Source organism: Lampetra planeri, chromosome 29 (assembly GCF_965212315.1).
Source record: "Lampetra planeri chromosome 29, kcLamPlan1.2.h2, whole genome shotgun sequence".
Lineage (NCBI taxonomy): Eukaryota > Metazoa > Chordata > Hyperoartia > Petromyzontiformes > Petromyzontidae > Lampetra > Lampetra planeri.
This window is the reverse complement of record NC_136135.1, coordinates 11628499-11653752: the sequence shown is the minus strand read 5'-3', so window position 1 is coordinate 11653752 and position 25254 is coordinate 11628499. Positions and strand designations below refer to the sequence as shown.

The window sequence follows — 25254 nt, the reverse complement described above, 5'->3', positions numbered from 1 at the left end:
AGCTGTGCACGATGCACGATTCAAAGTCGAATTTTTCGATAACGGATTTTTTAATTCTGTTTGGCGTTTCGACATCGCGGAGTAGCACTGATTTCGGATTATTGGTACCCCAGTCGCAGAGTTAAGTACACTTCTGGAAAAAATAGTGTCCCAGAAATACAACATTTAATTGCCTCGGCCATTTTGTATTATTTGGTACCCCGGGATACCGCCATAATGATCATATACTTGCGTGATAATTATCTAACGTTGATGCTAATGATTATTTAGTTTTTCAGTGTGATATAATTTTTGGTCAAGCTACGATCCCCATATCCACCAGAGATGGTCCTTGCCGATATCAAACATCTGGCAGTTCACCAGCATTGGTTCGATCGAGCCTGGCTCTGCTGATGAGACACTGAATGTGAAAACCAGTCCAGGGTCTGCTTGTGTTGAATCAATGCGGCTGAATTGATGCATTCCCAGAAGGCCGCACGGCTGATGGGATTTGTAATAATACTTTTATTTTAAAAAATTACGTGGAGGGACAGATCTGTGAAGGAGGCGAATTGTCTGTTTATTTATTTTGTTACTCATATTCTGCACAGTCATGCAATTTATTATTTTGCGTTGTGTTTAATATTAAGTAGTACTAACTGTCCTAACTACCTGTGCATACCTGTTAGGCGTTTTGTGGGAGTTAATTTGAAATGAGCTCAACTGTATTTTAAATTCAGTGAGCTCCTCTTATCCACAACCCCATTATCAGTGTCTCCTGTTTCTCTGCGGCCAGAATCTGTCCCATAAATCTCATCTTGTCAGTGAGATAACCAACGTATATCACCCGCGAGGGCATTCGGATCCGAACGATCCATGGACATTGGCAAAGAATGTGGAACAGAAAAGGCTGAAACGTGCGCAGAAAAGTGCAGAGAGAGGTGCATGCTGGAAGTTGCACTGAGAGGGGGACACAGTCGCGAGGCAGCAGAGACTGACAAACATTTGATGGGCTTGGGCAGGATGTCTGACGAGAAGCAGTGGCGATGTCCGTTGGTTAAGTCGAACGATGGAGCGGCAGCCAAAGAAGGGAACTCATCTGGGAGTGCACCCAGCGTGGAGATGGAGCGATGAAATCGGCTCACGTGCCGGTGCTAAGCGGATTGTTACCTCAGTGGATAGATCGTGATTGACGACAATAGTGTGATGAAGATGGGGCGATGGCGATGGTAAACGGTGTTTGTATGTTTGTATGTATGTATGTTGATCTTATTTTGCACTGTACTCAGACAACTGTATGAATAGGAGGTGTGGGGGAAAGAGAACAAGCTAAACACAAAAAGCAGTTACAGTATAAACATATCAGTTTTACATTTACATTTAAAACTACATAGCTCTAGTTGGTTCCTAAACAAAAAATTAAAAACGATGGTGCAACTGGTGATCGGTCAACACTTCCTAACAACGCACCGTCTCATCATCCGTCAAAAAAGCATAAACCCACAAGGGGGTCTCTCCCCTACCCGCGTCTGCCACAGCCTCCATCGGCTCCACGATGTATGGCCGTAGCGCGCGAGAGCGAGAGAGAGCGAGAGAAAGAGAGAGAGCGAGAGAGCGCACAACACATTTAGAACGTCGCAGCAGCATTATTATACCAGCCGCCCAGATCGCTGCGCGTCCCTCCGGAGGCTTTTGCTACTACGCGCGAGCCGCGTTGGAACGAGCCTCTCGCATTTTCTTATTATCAGCGGAGCTCCTCGTCTCCATGACCCCATCCACCGTAGCGTCTGCTGCCTCGCAGGCAGAATCTGCGAGGAGGAAACTCCAATTTTTCGTGGCACTCATCCAGCAGCGGAACGACAAGGAGCACCGTGCGTGTACGAGTGGCATTTATCCCCAAAAAAATGCTAACGCGGGGGACGCAAGTTCGCAAGGTGATCACGGTTTATTTAATTATTTAATCACATAAGTGACCTTAAGACAACACCGATGAATCAATAATTATCAAGGGGAGTGGTCTACCGGATTGACAAAAAGTATCGTGCTTCCGTTGAAGTGGAGAATTTCGCGTGTTTAGAATTAATGCCACAAATAGCGATGTTCAGTGCTGGAGCTCAGCCAAATTGGGCACAGAACAAGACTCCATACCGTGATGGGTTTGTTTGTGCAGTCATTGGTGACCATACTGAGACCATGAACTCAACTACAAATTGAGAGCCCGGTTTAACCGCACGGGCGGCTGCCTGGATTCGAACCCAGGATTCTAGGTGGCACCGGTTCCACGCCCAACCTCTGAGCCATCCGGCCACCTCTCGCACCTCCGAGGTTGACGGCGGATGTCTCGGTGACCGTGGAGACACAGCCTGTGGGAAGGGGCGGGTGGGTGGGGGGGTGCCAGGAGCTTGTCAGGTCTAGCTCCACGACCTCAACAAACGAAGACCTCCTCAGGCCACACGGTGCGCCGGGTGTGACCACTGCTCTGTCTGTTCCCAGATCCATCAGAAGAAATGATTGAGACAACAGCACCCTCGGATTCTAATAAAAATAACAGCAAAAACAATCCCTCGCCGGAAAATAACTGTGAAGCCGGCGGTGCGCAAATGGCGATGTTTGACAGCACCAGCGCCGCCTCCACCGCCGCTCGTGCTAATCCGCTGCATTTCGTGTGGAGCAGATCCAACGTGACAGCAGCCGCTCGAGCCAAGCAGGCTCAGTCGATGCAGGTGAGGACCATTCGGAGGAGCTCATTAGTGGGGGGGGGGGTAGCGTCACGGTGACGGCCGCAACGCACGACACCGCAGAGCAACAGCAGCAGCAGGGAGCTAAACGTATCGCGACACCCGTCACTCGCCGACAACTCCACCCCCCGTGCCCCATCGTATCAGTCGTTTGTTAATTTACACAACATCAGCAGCAGCTTCATAGCTCCCTATAGCATCGGAGAAATACCAAAGGAGGTGCCGTACGGAATACGGTAGAGAGCGAGCGAGCCAGCTTGTAAATGAACACGACAGTGAGCCAGACCACAGATTGCGCGCCCGCCCGCGTGATACCGCGCACCGAGAGTCGCACCGCCCTTGAGTTGGCGCACGCAATGTCACTCACCATGGCCCACGCGAGAGCCACGGTGCTACTACACACACACATAACAGTGGCTCGCAAAAAGCGAACGAATAACGCCCCAAATACCGTGCTGCAACGACACTCCCATAAACAATAGCAGTCGTCAAAGGAGTTATTGACAATGCCTAATCAATAACTGTGACGAGTGAACGTCATCAGGGTACCCTCAACTAAATACTACGACTAAATAAATTGATGTTTAACGCTGCACCCTGCAAGCACGAACGGACACGTGTTGGCAGAACAGTGACATGCGGCGGATCTCCGTGGCGACGGCCTCTTTTCGTCCTATCCCAGATTCCCTCGAGATAGAGAGCGAGAGATCTTGCCCCCATTAAACTAAATTAAAAACGATTTTCATATGAGCAGGGAAGGCTCACTGAGCTACGTAGCTCAAAGTGGCTTATTCCATGGAAATGTATAGCAGCCAAATACTCTAATACATATTTAGATTCTAAATGTGGAGGGGAAAAGGACCTGGAAAAAAACCATGCGACCACGGGGAGAGAGACACGCAAACTCTAAATATACAGCAGGCATCATAGTCGAGATTGAACCCACGACCTCCTGCATACCAGGCGAGGTAGTTAACATCTCGACACTGAACGTCGCGCGATGCTGGGGATGGTGCAGCAGTAAATGTGGAACGCGTGCTCAGCGTCTGCTTGGAAGGTTTTGTTGGGACGACGGGAAGCTGCCACCGTGGGGTGCGGTGGTCAGTGCACAAAGTTGGCCCACTTCGATTTGATATCCCGACACGGCGGTTGGAACAATGCAAAGTTTCTGAAATCCCTGCCCCGCAACCCCCCTCCCCCACCATCTCTGTCCATCCTGCAGCGCGAATGGGTGCAGCTCCGGTGAAGGTCGATTGACAGGTCGCGTGTGGTGAGGTCAAGTGTGAGCATCACCTGCACTTTTACAGGACGTCGGGCCAGCGTGGAAACGTAGGCCTAACTACCCTCCAGAAGGGCTCTCTAGTGCTCCACTGCGTGCAGACCGTTCCATCAGTGGTGGCGCCAGCGACCAATTGCAGGGCTGCGCTTTACCCTCCACCTTGCTTTCGCATTGACAAGTGACGAGTGAAATTAATGCGGGGAATCTAATTTCGGCCAAGTAAGCGCAGAGTTTCAGCTTGGCGATGTGACGCATTCCTAGACACTGAAATTAATCGAGGTGAAGTTGCCTCTCTCTCTAAGCCGAGCGTAGCCGTGAATGATTCCCCCCCCCCCGCCCCAGTCAACAACTTCCGTCAGCGCACACACACACGCACACAAGCAGCAGTCAGCATCGGAACTCAAGGGCTAAGTCTGCCTGACAGCGGTGTTCAAATCTGACACTGATTTATACTCAACGTGAAGTGCGTGGCTCGCACGTGGTTACGTTTCCACGTCGCCACCCCGTGACGGTCGTGCATTGTGCCAAATCTGAGCATCGCACGAAGATTTCAGTGAAAACGTTTACATCGACCCGGAGGATAAACGAAAATCTACTTTGGTACAAATGAACTAATTTTGACTTAAAACTCTCGTGACTGCAGTAATTCATATTCTATGGTTCGTTCGGTAAAGCCACGTAGATAAAAAAAATAACATGATAAAAATAAAGTGAATCAAAAAGAATAAAAATATCACGACGTTTCGATCGCAAACACAAGCAATCGTCATCAGGAGAAAAGAGGGGGGAAGCTGCTGAGGCAGGATCTTTATCAAGGTTTACAGATGGGCGGGGCAGCTAATGTTAATGTAGGAGAGGTTTCCGACACCAGCAGTAGGTCTACACCAATCAAAGCATTGCACCTCGCTCCCCACACCCACACTGCTGACGGTGGAGGTGGACAAGAAAACACAAATCAAGTCATGACCAAAAGTGCTTGATGACATCTTTCCAATGATTGCTGAGCTTAAAACCGTAATATCGGTTGAAATTGTGTCTGTGTCTGTATATATGGATGGCTTCGTGAACGAATCTTTGTTGATAGCCAGTCGGCTTGCAAAGTACCATCGTCTTAGAGAAATCAATTTCACGTAAACAAGCTGCATTAAAGTAATAATCAGCCACGACAGAAGTATTGGTCCTGCCGTGTTTCAGATCTGCCAGGTGTTCACGAACACGGTCCTAGACATTTTCGCTTGGTTTCCCCAATGTAACTGCCGCAAATACAGCTTAGTTTGTAGACAACTAGATATTGCATGTCAGGAATCTTATCCTTCACAGATGGGATCAGGTCACGAATTTTATGCAGTGTTAAATCGGACCTGGATCTTTCCAAATCCTGAACAAAAACAAGATCCAGGTCTTGTTCCAGATCATAAGGCAGATCTGAAACACGGCAGGACCAATACTTCTGCCATGGCTGATTATTACTTTAATGGGGCTGGCTCACATTTAATTGATTTCTCTAAGACGATGGTACTGTGCAAGCCGACTGGCTATCAACAAAGATTCGTTCACGAAGCCATCCATATATACAGACACAGACACAATTTCAACCGAGACAACGGTTTTAAGCTCAGCAATCATTGGAAAGATGTCATCAACCACTTTGGGTCATGACTTGATTTGTGTTTTCTTGTCCACCTCCACCGTCAGCAGTGTGGGTGTGTGGAGCGAGGTGCAATGCTTTGATTGGTGTAGACCAGGGGTCGGCAACCTGCGGCTCCGGAGCCGCATGCGGCTCTTTTGAACCTTGACCGCGGCTCCGGGGCGGATGCTAGCGAGGGGAGGAGGCGCACTGTGACACCTGCTCTGGCGTTGCCACTGCTGACAGGTCGCCGCTCCGCTCCACACTGCCCGCCCGGTGACAGGCAATAACGTTGCCGTTGCTTTGTCACATGTTTGGAAGAAGTAAAAACCTTCCTAAACAGCAAAGAGCTCACCTTTGCTGAGCTGGAACAGCCAGAGTGGCTGGAAAAATTACATTTTATGGTAGACATGACAGCACATCTAAACACGCTAAATACAACCCTTCAGGGGAAAGGAGGCACAGCCCTGCACATGCTGGAGGAGGTTTTGGCATTCGAGCGCAAGTTGACAGTGTTTGTCAAAGATTTACAGAGAGGTACACTGTCTCACTTTCCCTCTTTGAGAGAGTTCAAACAAAGTCATGATACGATAAATTTGGAATATTTCAAGTCTGCAATCACTACAATGCAAAGTTCGTTTGGGAAACGATTCTGTGAGTTCAGAGAGGAAAAAACGACATTATCCTTCCCTGTCACTCCCCTGGCGATCGATCCATCCCTATTGAATATGACTGCATTTGCAGGTGTAAGTCAACCTGATCTTGAGATGGAACTGGCCGATATAGCCGACAAAGATATATGGGTGTCCAAGTTCAAATGCTTGACCGCTACTCTTGAGGATGTTGCCCGTCAGAAGGCCATTCTGGCTCAGAATCATAAATGGAGTGATATTGAAAACCTTCCCAAACAGGACAAACTTGTATTCGAAACATGGAATGCCATCCCCAACACTTATATAAACATGAAAAAGTATGCATTTGGAGTCCTGTCGATCTTCGGCTCCACATATGTATGTGAGCAGGTCTTCTCCAACATGAACTATATTAAAAACAAACATCGATCACGCCTCACAGATGACAGCTTGCAAGCCTATGTGAAAATGAAGGTGACGTCTTACAGCCCTGATGTGCAGACACTGTGCACTGAGGTTCAGGAGCAAAAATCCCATTAACCAGGTAATTTAGCTATTAATTTGCAAAAATATATTTTACATTGTTAAGTGAAAAAGTCCTTTTTTATTCAGATTGACAGCTGACTGCACGATCCTGTATATAGCAATAAGGTAAGAAACAATATATGCAGTGTTATATTTGTTTTAAATGTTGCAATGGTTTTGCGGCTCCCAGTTTATTTTTTCCTTCGGAAACGGGTCCAAGTGGCTCTTTATGTCTTAAAGGTTGCAGACCCCTGGTGTAGACCAACTGCCGGTGTATGAGATCTCTCCTACATTAACATTATAAACAGCCTGCCTCAGCAGCTTTCCCCCTCTTTTTTCTTCTGATGACGATTGCTTGTGTTGCGATCGAAACGTCGTGATATGTTAATAATTTTTTTATTCACTTTATTTTCATTTTTTTGTATCTACGTGACTTTACCGAAATAACCACAGAATACAAATGAAGAGTGAAATAACAGCAAGTCAGAGAAAAGTCAGAGTGAGTTACTGTTCTCATAAGCATCGAGGCATCGGCGCTCATCTCTTACTTACGGCCCTGAGCCAGTGGTGGAAATTACACGTCCATATGACAGGGGGGGGGGGGGGGGGAGCCTCTAAATAGAACAAGCACTGTTGACTTCTCCACAAAGCAGATGAATGATGGGCCAAGCCAACCTCCCCAGCCAGGATTTCAACTCTTTCACTTCTCATTTGTTTTGCACCCAATACTCGGTGTACATTTGTATGTTGAACTTCTTTCACCCCATACATAGTCAACCGTGCTAATCGGAGGTGCATTCTTCCAGCCTTGCTGTATTCTTCGTGCTGGCTGGCCCCGTGCAGTTGTCTGTGGCTTGGTTTTGTCCGCGTTTTTTGCTGCAACCAGGTTTCTATGGCGTAACCAGGTCCCCCATCGAAAACAAGCTATTATTACCGCTCAGCCACCTGCCTGGAATCTCGCTCACCGCGCCCTCAACGCACTGGGCTCTGCTAATTGAGTTAAGACAGCCCGACACGCGGTGCTGGTGCTTCAGCCGCACGAAAATATTTAAAGCAGTACAAATTTTTTGTGCGTCTAATCGATTTTACACTTGAGCAAACTGCAGTTATTCAGGCAGAAAAGCAAATTGGAAACCCAGTGGCAGTTATTATTAGAAAAATGTCAGAGTGTAGAGAGGGCTTTTAATAAATTATTTTCCCTTAAACATGTGAGATGGTAAAGTGGACAGGCCAGTGGCCCACTGAGATGGTGCAGTGGACAGGCCAGTGGCCCACTAAGATGGTGCAATGGACAGGCTAGTGGTCCACTAAGATGGTAAAGTGGACAGGCCAGTGGCCCACTAAGATGGTGGAGTGGACAGGCCAGTGGCCCACTAAGATGGTGGAGTGGACAGGCCAGTGGCCCACTGAGATGGTGCAGTGGACAGGCGAGTGGCCCACTGAGATGGTGCAGTGGACAGGCGAGTGGCCCACTGAGATGGTGCAGTGGACAGGCTAGTGGCCCACTGAGATGGTGCAGTGGACAGGCGAGTGGCCCACTAAGATGGTGCAGTGGACAGGCGAGTGGCCCACTAAGATGGTGGAGTGGACAGGCGAGTGGCCCACTAAGATGGTGGAGTGAACAGGCTAGTGGCCCATTGAGATGGTGGAGTGGACAGGCTAGTGGCCCACTAAGATGGTGCAGTGGACAGGCGAGTGGCCCACTGAGATGGTGCAGTGGACAGGCTAGTGGCCCACTGAGATGGTGCAGTGGACAGGCGAGTGGCCCACTAAGATGGTGCAGTGGACAGGCGAGTGGCCCACTAAGATGGTGGAGTGGACAGGCGAGTAACCCACTAAGATGGTGGAGTGAACAGGCTAGTGGCCCATTGAGATGGTGGAGTGGACAGGCTAGTGGCCCACTAAGATGGTGCAGTGGACAGGCGAGTGGCCCACTAAGATGGTGGAGTGGACAGGCGAGTGGCCCACTAAGATGGTGGAGTGAACAGGCTAGTGGCCCATTGAGATGGTGGAGTGGACAGGCTAGTGGCCCACTAAGATGGTGCAGTGGACAGGCCAGTGGCCCACTAAGATGGTGCAGTGGACAGGCGAGTGGCTCACTAAGATGGTGCAGTGGACAGGCGAGTGGCCAACTAAGATGGTGGAGTGGACAGGCGAGTGGCCCACTAAGATGGTGGAGTGAACAGGCTAGTGGCCCATTGAGATGGTGGAGTGGACAGGCTAGTGGCCCACTAAGATGGTGCAGTGGACAGGCGAGTGGCCCACTAAGATGGTGGAGTGGACAGGCGAGTGGCCCACTAAGATGGTGGAGTGAACAGGCTAGTGGCCCATTGAGATGGTGGAGTGGACAGGCTAGTGGCCCACTAAGATGGTGCAGTGGACAGGCCAGTGGCCCACTAAGATGGTGCAGTGGACAGGCGAGTGGCTCACTAAGATGGTGCAGTGGACAGGCCAGTGGCCCACTAAGATGGTGCAGTGGACAGGCTAGTGGCCCACTAAGATGGTGCAATGGACAGGCTAGTGGTCCACTAAGATGGTAAAGTGGACAGGCCAGTGGCCCACTAAGATGGTGGAGTGGACAGGCCAGTGGCCCACTAAGATGGTGGAGTGGACAGGCCAGTGGCCCACTGAGATGGTGCAGTGGACAGGCGAGTGGCCCACTGAGATGGTGCAGTGGACAGGCGAGTGGCCCACTGAGATGGTGCAGTGGACAGGCTAGTGGCCCACTGAGATGGTGCAGTGGACAGGCGAGTGGCCCACTAAGATGGTGGAGTGAACAGGCTAGTGGCCCACTGAGATGGTGCAGTGGACAGGCTAGTGGCCCACTAAGATGGTGCAGTGGACAGGCGAGTGGCCCACTAAGATGGTGGAGTGGACAGGCGAGTGGCCCACTAAGATGGTGGAGTGAACAGGCTAGTGGCCCATTGAGATGGTGGAGTGGACAGGCTAGTGGCCCACTAAGATGGTGCAGTGGACAGGCCAGTGGCCCACTAAGATGGTGCAGTGGACAGGCGAGTGGCTCACTAAGATGGTGCAGTGGACAGGCGAGTGGCCAACTAAGATGGTGGAGTGGACAGGCTAGTGGCCCACTAAGATGGTGGAGTGGACAGGCCAGTGGCCCACTAAGATGGTGGAGTGGACAGGCTAGTGGCCAACTAAGATGGTGCAGTGGACAGGCGAGTGGCCCACTGAGATGGTGCAGTGAACAGGCGAGTGGCCCACTGAGATGGTGCAGTGAACAGGCTAGTGGCCCACTAAGATGGTGCAGTGGACAGGCCAGTGGCCCACTGAGATGGTGCAGTGGACAGGCCAGTGGCCCACTAAGATGGTGCAGTGAACAGGCCAGTGGCCCACTAAGATGGTGCAGTGAACAGGCCAGTGGCCCACTGAGATGGTGGAGTGGACAGGCCAGTGGCCCACTAAGATGGTGCAGTGAACCGGCCAGTGGCCCACTGAGATGGTGGAGTGGACAGGCCAGTGGCCCACTAAGACGGTGCAGTGAACAGGCCAGTGGCCCACTGAGATGGTGGAGTGGACAGGCCAGTGGCCCACTAAGATGGTGCAGTGGACAGGCCAGTGGCCCACTAAGATGGTGCAGTGGACAGGCTAGTGGCCCACTAAGATGGTGCAGTGAACAGGCCAGTGGCCCACTAAGATGGTGCAGTGGACAGGCCAGTGGCCCACTAAGATGGTGGAGTGGACAGGCTAGTGGCCCACTAAGATGGTAAAGTGGACAGGCCAGTGGCCCACTGAGATGGTGCAGTGGACAGGCCAGTGGCCCACTAAGATGGTAAAGTGGACAGGCCAGTGGCACACTAAGATGGTGGAGTGGACAGGCGAGTGGCCCACTAAGATGGTGCAGTGGACAGGCCAGTGGCCCACTAAGATGGTGGAGTGGACAGGCTAGTGGCCCACTAAGATGGTGCAATGGACAGGCTAGTGGTCCACTAAGATGGTAAAGTGGACAGGCCAGTGGCCCACTAAGATGGTGGAGTGGACAGGCCAGTGGCCCACTAAGATGGTGGAGTGGACAGGCCAGTGGCCCACTGAGATGGTGCAGTGGACAGGCGAGTGGCCCACTGAGATGGTGCAGTGGACAGGCTAGTGGCCCACTAAGATGGTGCAGTGGACAGGCGAGTGGCCCACTAAGATGGTGGAGTGGACAGGCGAGTGGCCCACTAAGATGGTGGAGTGGACAGGCCAGTGGCCCACTGAGATGGTGCAGTGGACAGGCGAGTGGCCCACTGAGATGGTGCAGTGGACAGGCTAGTGGCCCACTAAGATGGTGCAGTGGACAGGCGAGTGGCCCACTAAGATGGTGGAGTGGACAGGCGAGTGGCCCACTAAGATGGTGGAGTGAACAGGCTAGTGGCCCATTGAGATGGTGGAGTGGACAGGCTAGTGGCCCACTAAGATGGTGCAGTGGACAGGCCAGTGGCCCACTAAGATGGTGCAGTGGACAGGCGAGTGGCTCACTAAGATGGTGCAGTGGACAGGCGAGTGGCCAACTAAGATGGTGGAGTGGACAGGCTAGTGGCCCACTAAGATGGTGGAGTGGACAGGCCAGTGGCCCACTAAGATGGTGGAGTGGACAGGCTAGTGGCCAACTAAGATGGTGCAGTGGACAGGCGAGTGGCCCACTGAGATGGTGCAGTGAACAGGCGAGTGGCCCACTGAGATGGTGCAGTGAACAGGCTAGTGGCCCACTAAGATGGTGCAGTGGACAGGCCAGTGGCCCACTGAGATGGTGCAGTGGACAGGCCAGTGGCCCACTAAGATGGTGCAGTGAACAGGCCAGTGGCCCACTAAGATGGTGCAGTGAACAGGCCAGTGGCCCACTGAGATGGTGGAGTGGACAGGCCAGTGGCCCACTAAGATGGTGCAGTGAACCGGCCAGTGGCCCACTGAGATGGTGGAGTGGACAGGCCAGTGGCCCACTAAGACGGTGCAGTGAACAGGCCAGTGGCCCACTGAGATGGTGGAGTGGACAGGCCAGTGGCCCACTAAGATGGTGCAGTGGACAGGCCAGTGGCCCACTAAGATGGTGCAGTGGACAGGCTAGTGGCCCACTAAGATGGTGCAGTGAACAGGCCAGTGGCCCACTAAGATGGTGCAGTGGACAGGCCAGTGGCCCACTAAGATGGTGGAGTGGACAGGCTAGTGGCCCACTAAGATGGTAAAGTGGACAGGCCAGTGGCCCACTGAGATGGTGCAGTGGACAGGCCAGTGGCCCACTAAGATGGTAAAGTGGACAGGCCAGTGGCACACTAAGATGGTGGAGTGGACAGGCGAGTGGCCCACTAAGATGGTGCAGTGGACAGGCCAGTGGCCCACTAAGATGGTGGAGTGGACAGGCTAGTGGCCCACTAAGATGGTGCAATGGACAGGCTAGTGGTCCACTAAGATGGTAAAGTGGACAGGCCAGTGGCCCACTAAGATGGTGGAGTGGACAGGCCAGTGGCCCACTAAGATGGTGGAGTGGACAGGCCAGTGGCCCACTGAGATGGTGCAGTGGACAGGCGAGTGGCCCACTGAGATGGTGCAGTGGACAGGCTAGTGGCCCACTAAGATGGTGCAGTGGACAGGCGAGTGGCCCACTAAGATGGTGCAGTGGACAGGCTAGTGGCCCACTAAGATGGTGCAGTGGACAGGCGAGTGGCCCACTGAGATGGTGCAGTGGACAGGCGAGTGGCCCACTAAGATGGTGGAGTGGACAGGCGAGTGGCCCACTAAGATGGTGCAGTGGACAAGCTAGTGGCCCACTAAGATGGTGGAGTGGACAGGCCAGTGGCCCACTAAGATGGTGGAGTGGACAGACGAGTGGCCCACCAAGATGGGGGCTGGCTGAAGGGCTTCCACTAGAAGCTCCAGAGACTTCCTCGAGAAAGTGGGAGTACCCACACTTTACCTCACTACACATGCAACCCACAAATCGGCTCGCTGTAGCGCACCCCATTTACACTACTGGGTGGACAGAGGTGAGGGGATTGCAAAATTTTGCGCTGCTGGTTCAACTGTCGTGCTGGGAGACAGAACCGAAGTGAGTCTGGTGTGAGAAGTGACCATGAGGTACACCACGTGGCAACGTCCCGCGGTACGGCCGTGGTCCATGCTGCAGCTCAACGGCACTTGTGGCCAGGGTTTCATTCCTCACTCCTCACTCTGCAACGCTGCTTAGCCGGCTTGGTGTAGGAATTAATGGCAGAAGGTACTACCACTAGATTGCACAGCACGCCTATCCATAAAACTCACAAAACAATTCAGGCCTAGACGAATCACTGGCCAGTTGCGTTGGGGGGTAGTTGCTGCTGCTGCTGATACTGGGCGGTGGTGGTGGCGGTTATGGTGCTCGGTACCCGCACCTGGTACTTGGCGCCATTGGGCAGGCGGCGGCCGTCCTTGCGCCACCCCACGATGGGCTCGGGGCGTCCGTAGGCGCTGCACGCCAGCGTCACCTCCGAGCCCTGCCGCACCTCCATGTAGGGCGGTGGAGTGTCCCGGAACCGGGGTGGAGCTGCCGGACCAAACAACGCAAACGTCGGCGGTCAATCGCGTCTCCTCGTCATTTTTCTATTGCTACTACAACGGTTGTTGTGAACCTCGCTCGTTAATTCCCCCCCCACCCCATAATCAGGAGGGTGCCACAGTAGCCAGATGTTAATTCCCTTGCCTGGTATGCAGGAGGTCATGGGTTCAACCCAGACCCTGATGCCTGTATATTTGGGGTTTGCGTCTCTCTCTCTTCCCGTGGTCAAATATATTTATCCCCTCCATATTTAAAATAATAATACGTTGAGAGCATGCGGTTGCTATACATTTCCATGGGATAACCCACTTCATTAAGCTATCATGTGGCGAGGTCGCTGCAGAAAAAGAGCTATGTAGCTCAGTGGGCCTGACCTGGTATAATATAGTAAAATATATACAAATTCTGTATTAAGTAAAATGTTCTACCGCATTGCGACCCGGCCGGATTCCTTGAATAAAAGAACAAGCAAACAAAAGCCATTTCACCACATCAACTTGATGAATCCAGGTTTTAGTGATCGTGAAAATGAACGGACTCTGTTTGCCAGCCAAACGACTGAGGGACTCCCGACATAGCCAAGGGCTCTCTGGAGGATTCCTCTTCGTCCCAAAGAGAAGGACCGAGACGCTGCGCTCCACACACTACGAAAGGTCGACGCAAATGCGTGAACTTTTTTCCCCACACACAAAAAACCCCCAGCTCTCCCAGGGCTCTGGCGAGTGGGCAGGCGACGCACGCTCAACTGCGGGGGAGTGGGGGGGTGCGGGGGGGGCATCAGCGTGAAGAATCCATCGTCTCAGATGATGATGACAATGACGAAAGAAGAAACTTGAAAATCCCCCGATCGGGGGGCGGGTGGGGGGGGAAAGGGATACGTGACAAGCAGCTGTAGCCGTGACAATTAGCGGTGAGGACCCCAATTGAGAGACCTCACCATGCGCACTGTGGCCTGGGGGGAAGAGCATTGCTCAGGGCACGTACGTCTTAAACATGTGGGGCCTCTACAATGTGTGTAAAAGGCAAAGGTGTTGCCCCCGCATTGCCCTACTCAACGCCACTACTGATGGAAGGGCCCTCTACTAAATGGAGCTGTAAAGAGCCCCTACTAGAGGGCATTAGAGGGTATTTGGCCTACTCTTTTACGCCGGCCAGACTTCTTGGAAGAGGCGGGAGTAGCCACACGTTACCCGCACCACAATAACACAGCTGGGCGGGCGGTGGCGGAGGGATTTAGGAATGGCGTGTGGACGAGTTTGTCCAATACCCTCTCGGAGGACTCCATTAAGCTCATCCTCCAACAGTGCTGTGAGCAAACGGTTGCACCGATACCTGTGCGATATCTGCGTCACTCGTATTTCTACACAGTCCAGCGACTATTTTGAGGGTGGGGGGGGGGAATAAAAAAATTCCACTTGAATCAATCGGCCAAAACAAACCCACCATTACCTTTATCAAGTGGGCACACAAAATTAGCAAATTCATACACCGTTTACCTAGATGCGTAATTTCACAAATTACACAAATTACCTAGACGGGTAATTTTTTTACCTCGTGCTTTTTATAGAAGGGCCGTTTCCCGAAACGTTGCCGATTCCGTACGTTCCCCTTTTCAGGCAGTGTCACCGAATGAGCGTGTTGAGTTGAGAGTAAATTGGGTCAAAGCCACTAAGCAACGTCACACGCTCTCCCATGTAAAAGCACTTGTGGACAAGTGCCTGCGAAACATCGCAGCATCCTTTGTGATCGCCTTGTGCTAGAACATAATAGTTGCGCAAATACCAAAACGTACTACTGGTTTCATGACTCCCCAACGTGGCGTGATACCTGCACAACACCGCAGTCGACAGCGAATGTGATTCGTTGCTGAAATTATTCGCTGCTGAAATTATTCACTGAGCATGGAGGCCGTGCTCATCTCCCATTTCACAGTTCTAGGCCGGTGTTGGCAATTCGACATTTCTATGACGGGGCCGAGTCGGGCCCATAAGACAACCACTGTTGACCTAACGTAGGCGCCTGTTTGTCTCGGCGTGGTTTGGGACTGTTTTTGTTGCCTTGCCCAAGCTTGCATATAATGTGTTAAAACATCGGCAGGAATGTAAGTAATTGTGAAAAATAAGAATAGGTTTTACTCTTGCTGGAAATAAAACAGGATTTGCTCTCCAACATACCGGTGTGCTGTACTAATAATGAATTGGCATTTTCTGTTTACGTGACAAACCTTACTATTTGGCTGTGTTGGGTGGTGGTGGGTTTAACGACATATTTATATTTACGTGATCTAATACAAAAAACCTATACTTTAGATGTGTTAAGATGTTCAAACACCAAATAAAAACCTTTCGCAAGGAATCAAGACTACATGAACCACACGAACTTGTGGCAAAACATGCAAACAAACATGTTCTGATAATATAATACGGATTGGCCTACACCAGTCCCAAAGATAATGTATGTACTTCTTCAATTTACACTTATATACTTTATTTATTTTTCGTGACTTACCAATTCTATACTTTGCACTCCTATCGTCTTCTGTACCATTTGTTGTTTATTGTAACCACCGCCGCCCCTACTGGACATCTGCAACTGAGTGCTTCGTAGGCTCGTCAGCTTCCTCCACTCCTAAATAAAGTCTCACATTCCCAAAGCGCGTGGCATACCGAGCCACCACCCTGCGAGACGGCTGCATCACCACCACGCCCGTCAGACCTGGCCCAAGAGGAGGAGCGGGGGTGGGGGGATACCGGAGCGTACCACGCACGGCCAGGTAGGTGCGAGTTCCGTTGGCGAAGGGGTCGTACTGCTTGTCCAGGAAGAGCACGTTACACTCGTACCAGCCCGAGTCCTCGGCTTGCACCGTCTCCATGCGCAGAGAGCCCATCTCGTAGAGGCTCACCCTCCCTGCACACGCGCAACACGGCCACTCGCTCCATCATCCACGGTCGGACGCCAGCTCCTCCTTATTGTTCCTCTATCGTTGCTACCACCGTGAACTTCGCCCATCGATTCCTACACCCGTGTTGAGGACTCAGTCTACGAGACTAGCCGTTTCATGCAATCCGCACTGCTATACTGTGGGTCACAACAACTCGCCCACCTACTCTCCCGGCCACTCACTCGCTCAACAAACTGCCAGTCACAAGACTTCTCTGTGCTTCTTCCCTTGTACTCGGAGGCTGGTCAGCTCCATGCTGATAATAAATAGGGTGCCAGGGTAGCAAGATGTTAACTACTTCGCCTGGTGTACAGGAGTTAATGGGTTCAGTCCTAACCCGGATGCCTGTATATTTGGAGTTTGCTTGTTCTCCCCGTGGTCGCGTGAATTTTTCTCCGGGTCCTCCAGTTTTTCCCTCAAAAATTGTAATCATGCATTTAGAGTATTTGGCTGATATAAATATCCACATTATAAGTCACTTCGTTGAGCTATCGTTTGTGGCCAGGTCGCTTCTGATAAAGAGCTATATAGCTCAGTGGACCTTACCTGGTAAAATAAAAATAGTTATTAAAACATAAAATAAGAGGTAAATGTGCAGCCCTGCAGTTCCTTGCTCACGCACGCGAAGGGCCTCAACTAGAGGGCGCTTTAGAGGGCCCCACGTGGGGGTATTTGGCCTACTCTTCCACACTGGCCAAATCTTTTTTTTGTGATATTTTACACAAGAATGTAACTCACACACCGCGTCGTGGGAGTCCTCTGTATGATTGACGCAACTCTGGCGCGAGCACGCGTGGCGCCGCATCGGCCAATGTGGCAGCTGCAGAAAATACTGCCTCGAAATTGAAACTGTAAACTATTTGTTATTTTACCACTGAGCTATGTAGCTCTTTTTCAGAAGTGACCTGGCTATCACAAATGATAGCCCAACAAAGTAGCTTATCATGTGGAAATTTATAGCAGCCAAATAATCTTAATGCATGATTTAAATTTGGAGGAAAAGCCAAATGACTCGGAGAAAGATCCACGTGACCACGGGGTGAGAGACATGCAAACTCCAAATATACAGCAGGCGTCAGGGTCAGCATCGAACCGACGAGCTCCTGTATGCCCGGCGAGGTAGTTAACATCTCCTAGCCACCATGGCGGCCTACTTTAAAATTAGCTGCTGCCTGGGATGTTATTTCTAAATCAAACTCGCGCCGCCCTTCCCACCTCACTTTAGAACCGGCTCTGTTTGTCAGCCAAAGTACCCTGCTGATAAATATCACTTATATAAGAGGCTCCGGCTTCATGAATAATAAATCCAAGTGTTGTGTTGTGTGAACGAGAGGATGAAAACTTTCCCGAGGAGGGCGGCGGCCGTAATTCCAGAATCTTCTGTGACGAGAAGTCGTGATTCAATCCCCCCGCCCCCTTCGCTGAGGCATTCGCCGCATGATCACAAATCATCGCGACTTCAGGCCGTTCACGCTCACATCTCCGGCTCTCTCGCATTCCCACTCCCATACGTTGTGCACGCATTTGAGATGACATCGTGAATTTGTTTGGGAAACACAAACGCTCACGACTATGAAAATGCTTTTTCTTTTTTTCTTTCTTCGAATTTTCAATTGATTTGATGGGCCATGGTGTGCACGGGGACCGACACCACACAATAACAAGAGTGAGATAAGTCGTCATGACGTTTTCACATGCCCGGTGTCCCGACCTGAACCGTTTGTGGGGAGTGAACCAGACGAATGTAATTCGTACCGCAAGGACGTCAACTGAAGACATGGAGCGATGAAATCAGTTGGCGCGCAAGGTCCAGGTAGATTATTATGGGGAAGCCTTGGGGTTGCCAGTGGATTGGCCTTGATGGATGACGATCGTGGTGGTGGTGGTGAAATCTAGGCCAATGAGTAAATCAGCCGGAAAGCGCCCGATTCCATCAGACTTCAGAAGCTGAAGGCTGATGGGCTGACACCAGAATTAATCTATGATTCGCAGGTCGTGTGCAGTGGGGTAAAATGTGGGCACTTCAACCTCCTCCAAGACGTCTGCCCAGCGTGAGGAGGAATAGACAAAATACTCACTCGAGTGGCTGTCGAGAGCTGCCTCGAGTTGGAGGTCATTCCGCTTGGAGGGGCGTCAGCTGGCACTTGCAGGGCTGCAGCTTTGCCAGACGTCAAAGTGTTCTATCTAGATGTGTGCTGCACGTGGGGCACACGGCATGCGGGCTGCGTCGGCGGTCCACACGCCTGACGTGACGGGGGGGCGGGCGAGGGGGGGAGGGCGACGGTGGGGGAGAACCGCACTCTTCCCCCCTTGAGACCCAGGACATGGATTGTATGATTGGTGTTGACCAGAGAAGAATGAATATTATTGGATGCTATTGCTTTAAATGTACGGCACCGTTTAAAAAGCGTGACATTTTCGGGACCGCACCTCTCCCCCCGCCCCCCATTGTCCTGGGAAGCGTGGAGATCTGCCCCCGCCGACACCGAACGCACGCACACCGACAATCTTAGAAACTCCCCCCCCCCCCCGCGTGTGACAGTCAGTGGGCTCGGCACGCCACCGCGCCGCTGCTTGGACGCGGAACGCAGTGCCGCCAACACCCGAGCGTCGATGCTGAGGGGGGCAGTCGGTGGGTGGAGGGAGAGGAGGGGATGGAGGGAGGGATGGAGGAGGGATGGAGGGATGGAGGGATGGAGTGAACGTTTCTCCTGCCGAGCTTTCCCCCCCCCCCCCGCTACTCCAGTGCCCCACGGCGAGGCATCTACGCAGGTCAGTTCCTGGGAGGTGCCCCCACAGCAGCAGCGGTGGCGTGGGTGGAGAGGAGCTCAAGACGAGGGGGGGGGGAGATGCTCGAGACGGGGGGGGGGGGAGATGCTCGGACCCGACCCAGCAAATGGGTCGGGCTCAATTGCTGCCTCGCTCATCTCCCACGGCTGCCCTGGTTGAGACACATGGAAGAAGAAATACATAAAGCGCCAAAATCTTCACCAATTTCGGTTTGCTATTGTTATTATTAAGATTTTCCGTTTCACGTAGCGCCATCAGTCTTGTAAATTGCATCTCTTGCTGTCGCCGAGGAACCACAGACGAGCCAGAGGGTGGTAGCCAGCCGGTGAGTCGGTGCTGCCAGCGATTGCCCAAGTTCTGCAGTCCTCCATATATTAAGATGCGTTAATTAATTAGTGCTTATTATTATTATAATACAAGTGGGTGGAAACCGGAGCACCCGGAGAAAACCCACGCGTACGAGGGGGCAACGATCTATCCCTTACCCTACAGAAGGGGCAGATGACATTCGTCCGCACTCTGCTAAACTGCATTCTCCTGGCAACCCGGGGTATGGATCCTTCTTGACACCCACGTGAAGGGAGTTCTCACAACCATCCGTGTGCGATCCACCAACCGTCGCCGCCTCCACAGTGCTGGATCATCGGCCGGGTGCGGCACCGCCACCACCGCCACCACCGCCACCACCGCCACCACCGCCACCACCGCCACCACCGCCACCACCGCCACGCACCACGGCCGCGGGGCCCTGCAGTGCGACGTTAGCGGTGCTAAGCTTGACAGCAGGTGCGAGAAGCTGTGAGAATTGACGTTTACAGCTTGTATCATGACACTGCGTTAGTCTTTGTGCCCGAGTGAGTCCGGTCGTGCGTGAGAGTGCCGCTCCAGACGATTGAAGTGTTTCCTTTGGTTTCAAACGAGTCCCATTGACCCCAGCCCTTGCTCATACAGCAAAATCAACTTGTCGGTTTCATATGGCACTGGAGCGAGATAGCAGAGCCGAGCGTAGGGCGCATTGCGCGATGGGAGATTACTGAAGGTGCCGACTGTGTCACGAGAATTGTCTCGGATTGAGCTCCCCTCGCTCGCACGGACTTGTGCGCTCTCCTCAGAGGAAGAGCCGCAGGACCGGCGACGTGTTTCATCACAAATGTCGAGCGTTCTTGTTCGGAACGAAGCGGCGTTGAAATCCGCTTATAAAGCTAAGCCCGAGAGATCAAAAGCAAGGTCCGATGGTAATCCATGTAAGCATCAGCCTCCACGTGCACCACATCCAGGAATCCTCTCCCACTCGGAGCTCCATGTAAAACTCCACAGCGGTCTTCGCGTCCTCTCCCCCCACGGAGGCGTCACCGACGCAACCTCCGCTCCTCACGGGTGTCCTCCTCCCCCCCCCACCCCCCACCAAGAAGGGGAAGCAGCGAGGGCTTCTCGCTGCTCAACACAGCTCCGAGTGGTCGGGCTGGGGGAGATGGCCATCACGCAGCACCGCGGGGCTTGCGTCGGCTGCAGCTCCAGTTGATCAGTGATGGCACGCGCCTCGGAAACCACACGCCAGGATGTTCAAAAACACGCGTGGCTTACAGTATAAGCCCCTTCAGTCAACTCTGGCTAACGGACAGCCACACGCATTCAGAAAATCACGATAATCTCATGTGGGGTCAACCCGTATTAAATGTGGATCGATTCACTCGTGATAACCTCGGTTTTAAGAGTTCCGTGCACATTTATATATAAGATTTACGAAGGTAGAATTTCATTATTTCAGCGCGAACGGAACTATTTACGATGCACATACAATGCACGTTATCAGAAGCACGTGAAGGTGAAAAGGTAAAGGTGCAGCCCTGCAATTGCCTGCTTGCGCCACTGCTGGCAGAAGGGCCTCCACGAGAGGGAGCTCTAGAGAGCCCATCTCCGGAGGGTATTTGGCCTACTCTTCTACGCCGGTCAGACATCTCGGAAGAAACGGAATTTACTTCCCCCCACACCACGTGACCTGTCGGTCGACAAATTTGCGGTGAACCGATTGGCTGTCGACTGCTGGTGTGGATAAGAGGCGGAGGAGTGAGGTTTTAATAAACTTGCCTCGTTGCTTGAACCGGAGACGTCTGGCTTGCGTCCAACGCTGCTCGCCATCACAACCACGGCAGCTTCCCGACAGGAGCGGCTAGAGGGACGCCTTTACAAGAACAGGAACCAAAATATTCCTGAAGAGTCAATGGAATTAGTGACAAGGGCAGATTGTGGAAATCGAGTTGAACCCATTAAGACTTGGCAGCTGCAGAACGTCCATCGGATGGAGACAGTTTGGGCGGCTCTTTGGAGACAATTTAGGCATGCTAATAGCTACGGAATAACTTAATAATTCTACTGAACCGCTGAGACGTGGGAAAAGAAATATCTCAGCGAACACTGACAACATTTTCGAGTAGACGAAGCTACAGAGGGGGTGGGAACGGGGATGCCACCCCCCCACGAAGGGTGGCTGCGTGGCATGGCTGCCAAAATGTTGAAGAAGACATTTAAGCTTTGTGAGTAAATCAGAGTCTGCGCGCGTAGGAGGGAACAGCTGCCACGGGACTGGGGGAGAGAGAGACGAGACGTTGGTTTAGCCGGGGCGACTTTCACATGGGTCACGTAACACCGGCTGCTATGCCCACAGATGTCGGGTGGGCGTCGCGCGTTGTCACGGCGCCACCGAGCCCTCGCGGAAGCGGGCGAGCCCGCGGCAGTGCGCCGGCGAGGAGACGCTCCTCCCTCCCTTCCTCACGAGAGGCGGCGTGCACGTCGTGGAGATAGCGGAGAGGGGCGCGGGGGTTTTGAGGTGGGAGTAACGTTGCCGCGTGACCGCACAGGTCGCGGAGTTGGACCTCACCGACAGAATGCGTGCGGAGGAGCGGCCAACCCCGCCAAGTTCAGCATCGATTGCCATGGGGAAGGCACTCAGGATGTGATTTGGCCGAGGAGGTCGTGATGGGTGTGACGCGTGGGTGGGAGGATGGAGGGGCCAGAGAAGCAATGTTGGAATTTTCCCCACAATGCAGCTCTCTTGAGCAGCGAATAACAAATGCCACGTGCATCCCGATTCGCAGAGACGACACTCGGAGTACACCGAGGCAGAATTGCAGCGTCTAAGCCATGCTACGTGAGTGCAGCTCACACACGGTGTGTGATCGTCGTCAGCCATGATCAATCGACTGCTGCATTAAAGGCACCCCCCCCCAAGATCGTCACCATTTCCCATGGGCATGTGGTGCGACAATCAATCATCTCTCCGGCACGTGGCCTCATTTCATCGCTCCATCTCCACCGTGGCGCTGCTTGCTTTCTCAGATATATACACACCGAGTATTCCAGGTAGGAAGAGATTGGAGCCTTTTTTTACTTATATTATTTGATAGAGGGAAGAGGAACAGAAGTAAAGGAACAGAAGGGGTCAGGGGGTGGTGGGGGAGAGAGAGTGTCGCTTCTTAAATGAGTTGCTGAAGAAGCTCCCAGCTCATCGAGTGAAACGTCGGACATCACGCTTAACGACAGGCAGTACGATCGAGATGCACGCCGGAGAGATGTGCACCACGGCCGTGATGCCGAGCGCAGTGGCACGGAATCCACGCCCAGAGCGTCTCTGCCATCCGCAAAGGGGGCGGGGGGGGGGGGGTCACGTTTCAAGTTGATTCTGACTTCGTCTTCTTGTCGTACGGCTGCTGGTGTAGATGCAGAGCAATAACTACAATCTCACATTCAGGTGGTCAAGCCAGACAACCGCATCAGGAGTACTGGAGTGTATCGCTGTGATGTCTCTTTTTTATTTGTGGATCGGTCGTTGCGTCATTAGACGCTGTAAGGTCTGTTCTTGATGACCACCACAGTCGCGCACTGCTACTGGAGAGTTTTCCATTTTCCATTTGTGCATCAGGTATCTGCATCTACTGCCATGGTTTGTGCAATGGATGCAGTTTAGGGTGGACCATGAGCTTCTTGGAAGATCAAACCCAGGGAACTTCTGCTTTGGGACTTTCACAACAAGGCGGTGTTTGTCTGCGAGTTCTTTTGCACCTCCATTCAGATCTCCGAGCTTCATCGGGGGTTGAACTCGCATCGTCGAAGGTTAGGCGCATGCGTCCAAAAGTGCTTGGATCGACTTCAAGCGATGGCGAGGAACGCGACTGAGTAGATTCTGTGTGACCAGGTGAGAGCTCCCTCAAGAGGCCACGATGAGAGGTCTCATTTGCAAGAGTCTTCCTGGCCCATCAAAATGACGAAAGCAAAACATAAAAGTAGAAGAATTCAAGTACAGCAATGAATCGAAGAGAAATCAGGGCACAAACAACCGCGTCATGCGAGATATCGGAAATATCGCGCAAACACAAATCTACGTTGAACAATAAATTCCACCCGTCGCGCGAGTCGGCTCAGGTGGATTATCTTTCGACTGATCGCGGCACAATTTCAAAAGTATACAGAACCGTTCATCAGAAGCGGGAGCGGGGCAGAGAGGGGGGGAGGAGCAAATGTTGTGCGTGCGAGCGTGCAAGTGGTCGAGGTGGCGGTACCTGCGTACGCGGGGTCGATGCGCGGGGGGTACGACCCGAACTGGATGAGCAGCGGGAAGGGGATCTCGTTCTTGTACCACTCTATGACGTATGGAGGAGGCCTCCCCAGTCCGCCGTGGCTCACGTCACAGCCCAGGATCACTGTGTCACCTGCGCGCGCCACCACCTGGCGTCCCCTCCCCACGTCGCCGCTCCTCCCTGCGCCACCCGACAACATGACGCGAGCCACGCGTTCGCCGTGAGCGGGGGGAGGGCGGCGGAGGGTCGTTGTTGCCCTCTCGCACCGAGAGGTGACCAGGTTCGACTCCCGACTTGGTGCCCCTTGCTGCGTAGAGTTTGCGCATTCTCTACCCCCTGCACTGCACGGGTTTCCTGCAGGTTCTCGAATCTACTCCCTTAGCTAACAAAAAAAATTGGTATTGGCCAGACATCCAAATTCTGCCAAATTACCTGCAAAGTACAAAATTGGGATTAGACTGTAACATTGCTCCTTAGTGCAAGAACCTGGCAGGACCCTCCTGAATAAGTGTCTTGAGACTCGATGAGGCTTCCTGGGTGTACAAGCGTAATGCTGCCGTGCACACAGTAGTGACTTACGTGTGTAGCAAGCAGCGACAAAGATCCCCTGTCTAGCCTTAACAGACTGTTGGAGCAAGTGCTGTTAGCAAGAACCTATGAAGGCCGGTATGGCACGCGAGGACAGCACCACGCCCAGCCGCCTCTGTCTTCCGAGTGGCGATGTTTACACACTGCTGCACCAGGTCCTCATTTGAGGCCGAATCGATGCTAAGGGAGGCCCAGGACCAGTTCAGATAATCGTCACTGACGTTGGCCGTGAGCGCAAATTGAACTCGGGTCGCCGGGTCCGTAGCGCGGCAGCGCTATGAACGAGGCGGTGGCACACGTGCTGAGCGACACTCTCGCATCACACGTGGAGTGATTTAACCAGAGCTAAGCGGAAGGCTGCACACTCGGAATTCCATCGAGAGACAAGAAGGGGAACACACGGATTAGAAAACGCACACTCGCAGGTTAATAGACAGAAGGGTCAAAGAAGAACGCTTTAAATCTCTGCATAAAAAAAAATATCAACATCTTGGGAAGCTGCTTTGGTGTCACGGTTAGTCCCCTGTCCTTGTGCTTAGAAGCTCACGGTTTTGGTTTGATCTTCCGGCGTGGCAGATGAAATAAATCTCATAAATCTCCCCGCCTCTGTCACAACTACACCACAAGTTAGTGGTTTGGCAGGTCGCATGTAGTGGGGTAAAAAGTGGGTACTCCCACGTCTTCCAAGTAGTCTGGCCAACTTGGAAGAGTAGGCCAAATATCCTCGAGAGGGGCTCGCTAGAGCTCCCCCTCGTGGAGACCCTTCCATGAGCTGCGGTGTGAACAGGCACTTGCAGCGCTGGGCCTTTACCATTTACATAAAACATGTACTGAAAGGATGTAAATTAAACCAAACTTATGTTATTTTGCCAGGTAAGGCCCACTGAGCTATGCAGCTCTTTTTCAGAAGCCACCTGGCCACAAATGATAGCTCAACGAAGTGGCTTATTGTGTGGCAATTTATAGCAGCCAAATACTCTAAACGCATGTTTATTTTAAATGTCGAGGTGAAAAACCGGAGGACCTGGAGAAAAATCCACATGACCACGGGAAGA

The 25254-nt window shown here is 52.3% G+C and overlaps 1 protein-coding gene across 2 annotated transcripts in view; it reads right to left on the bottom strand.

The window, feature by feature from the left end:
• Window positions 1-25254, bottom strand: part of LOC144728673 (protein turtle homolog B-like) — a 183443-nt gene that overhangs the window by 66159 nt on the left and 92030 nt on the right. For both annotated transcript variants that reach the window (XM_078608261.1, XM_078608260.1), the window contains exons 2-4: window positions 23594-23791; window positions 16067-16213; window positions 13143-13294 (exon numbers count right to left, since the gene is read on the bottom strand). In XM_078608261.1, the coding sequence (XP_078464387.1) occupies window positions 13143-13294; window positions 16067-16213; window positions 23594-23791 (497 nt within the window). The remainder of the gene's footprint in view (window positions 1-13142; window positions 13295-16066; window positions 16214-23593; window positions 23792-25254) is intronic.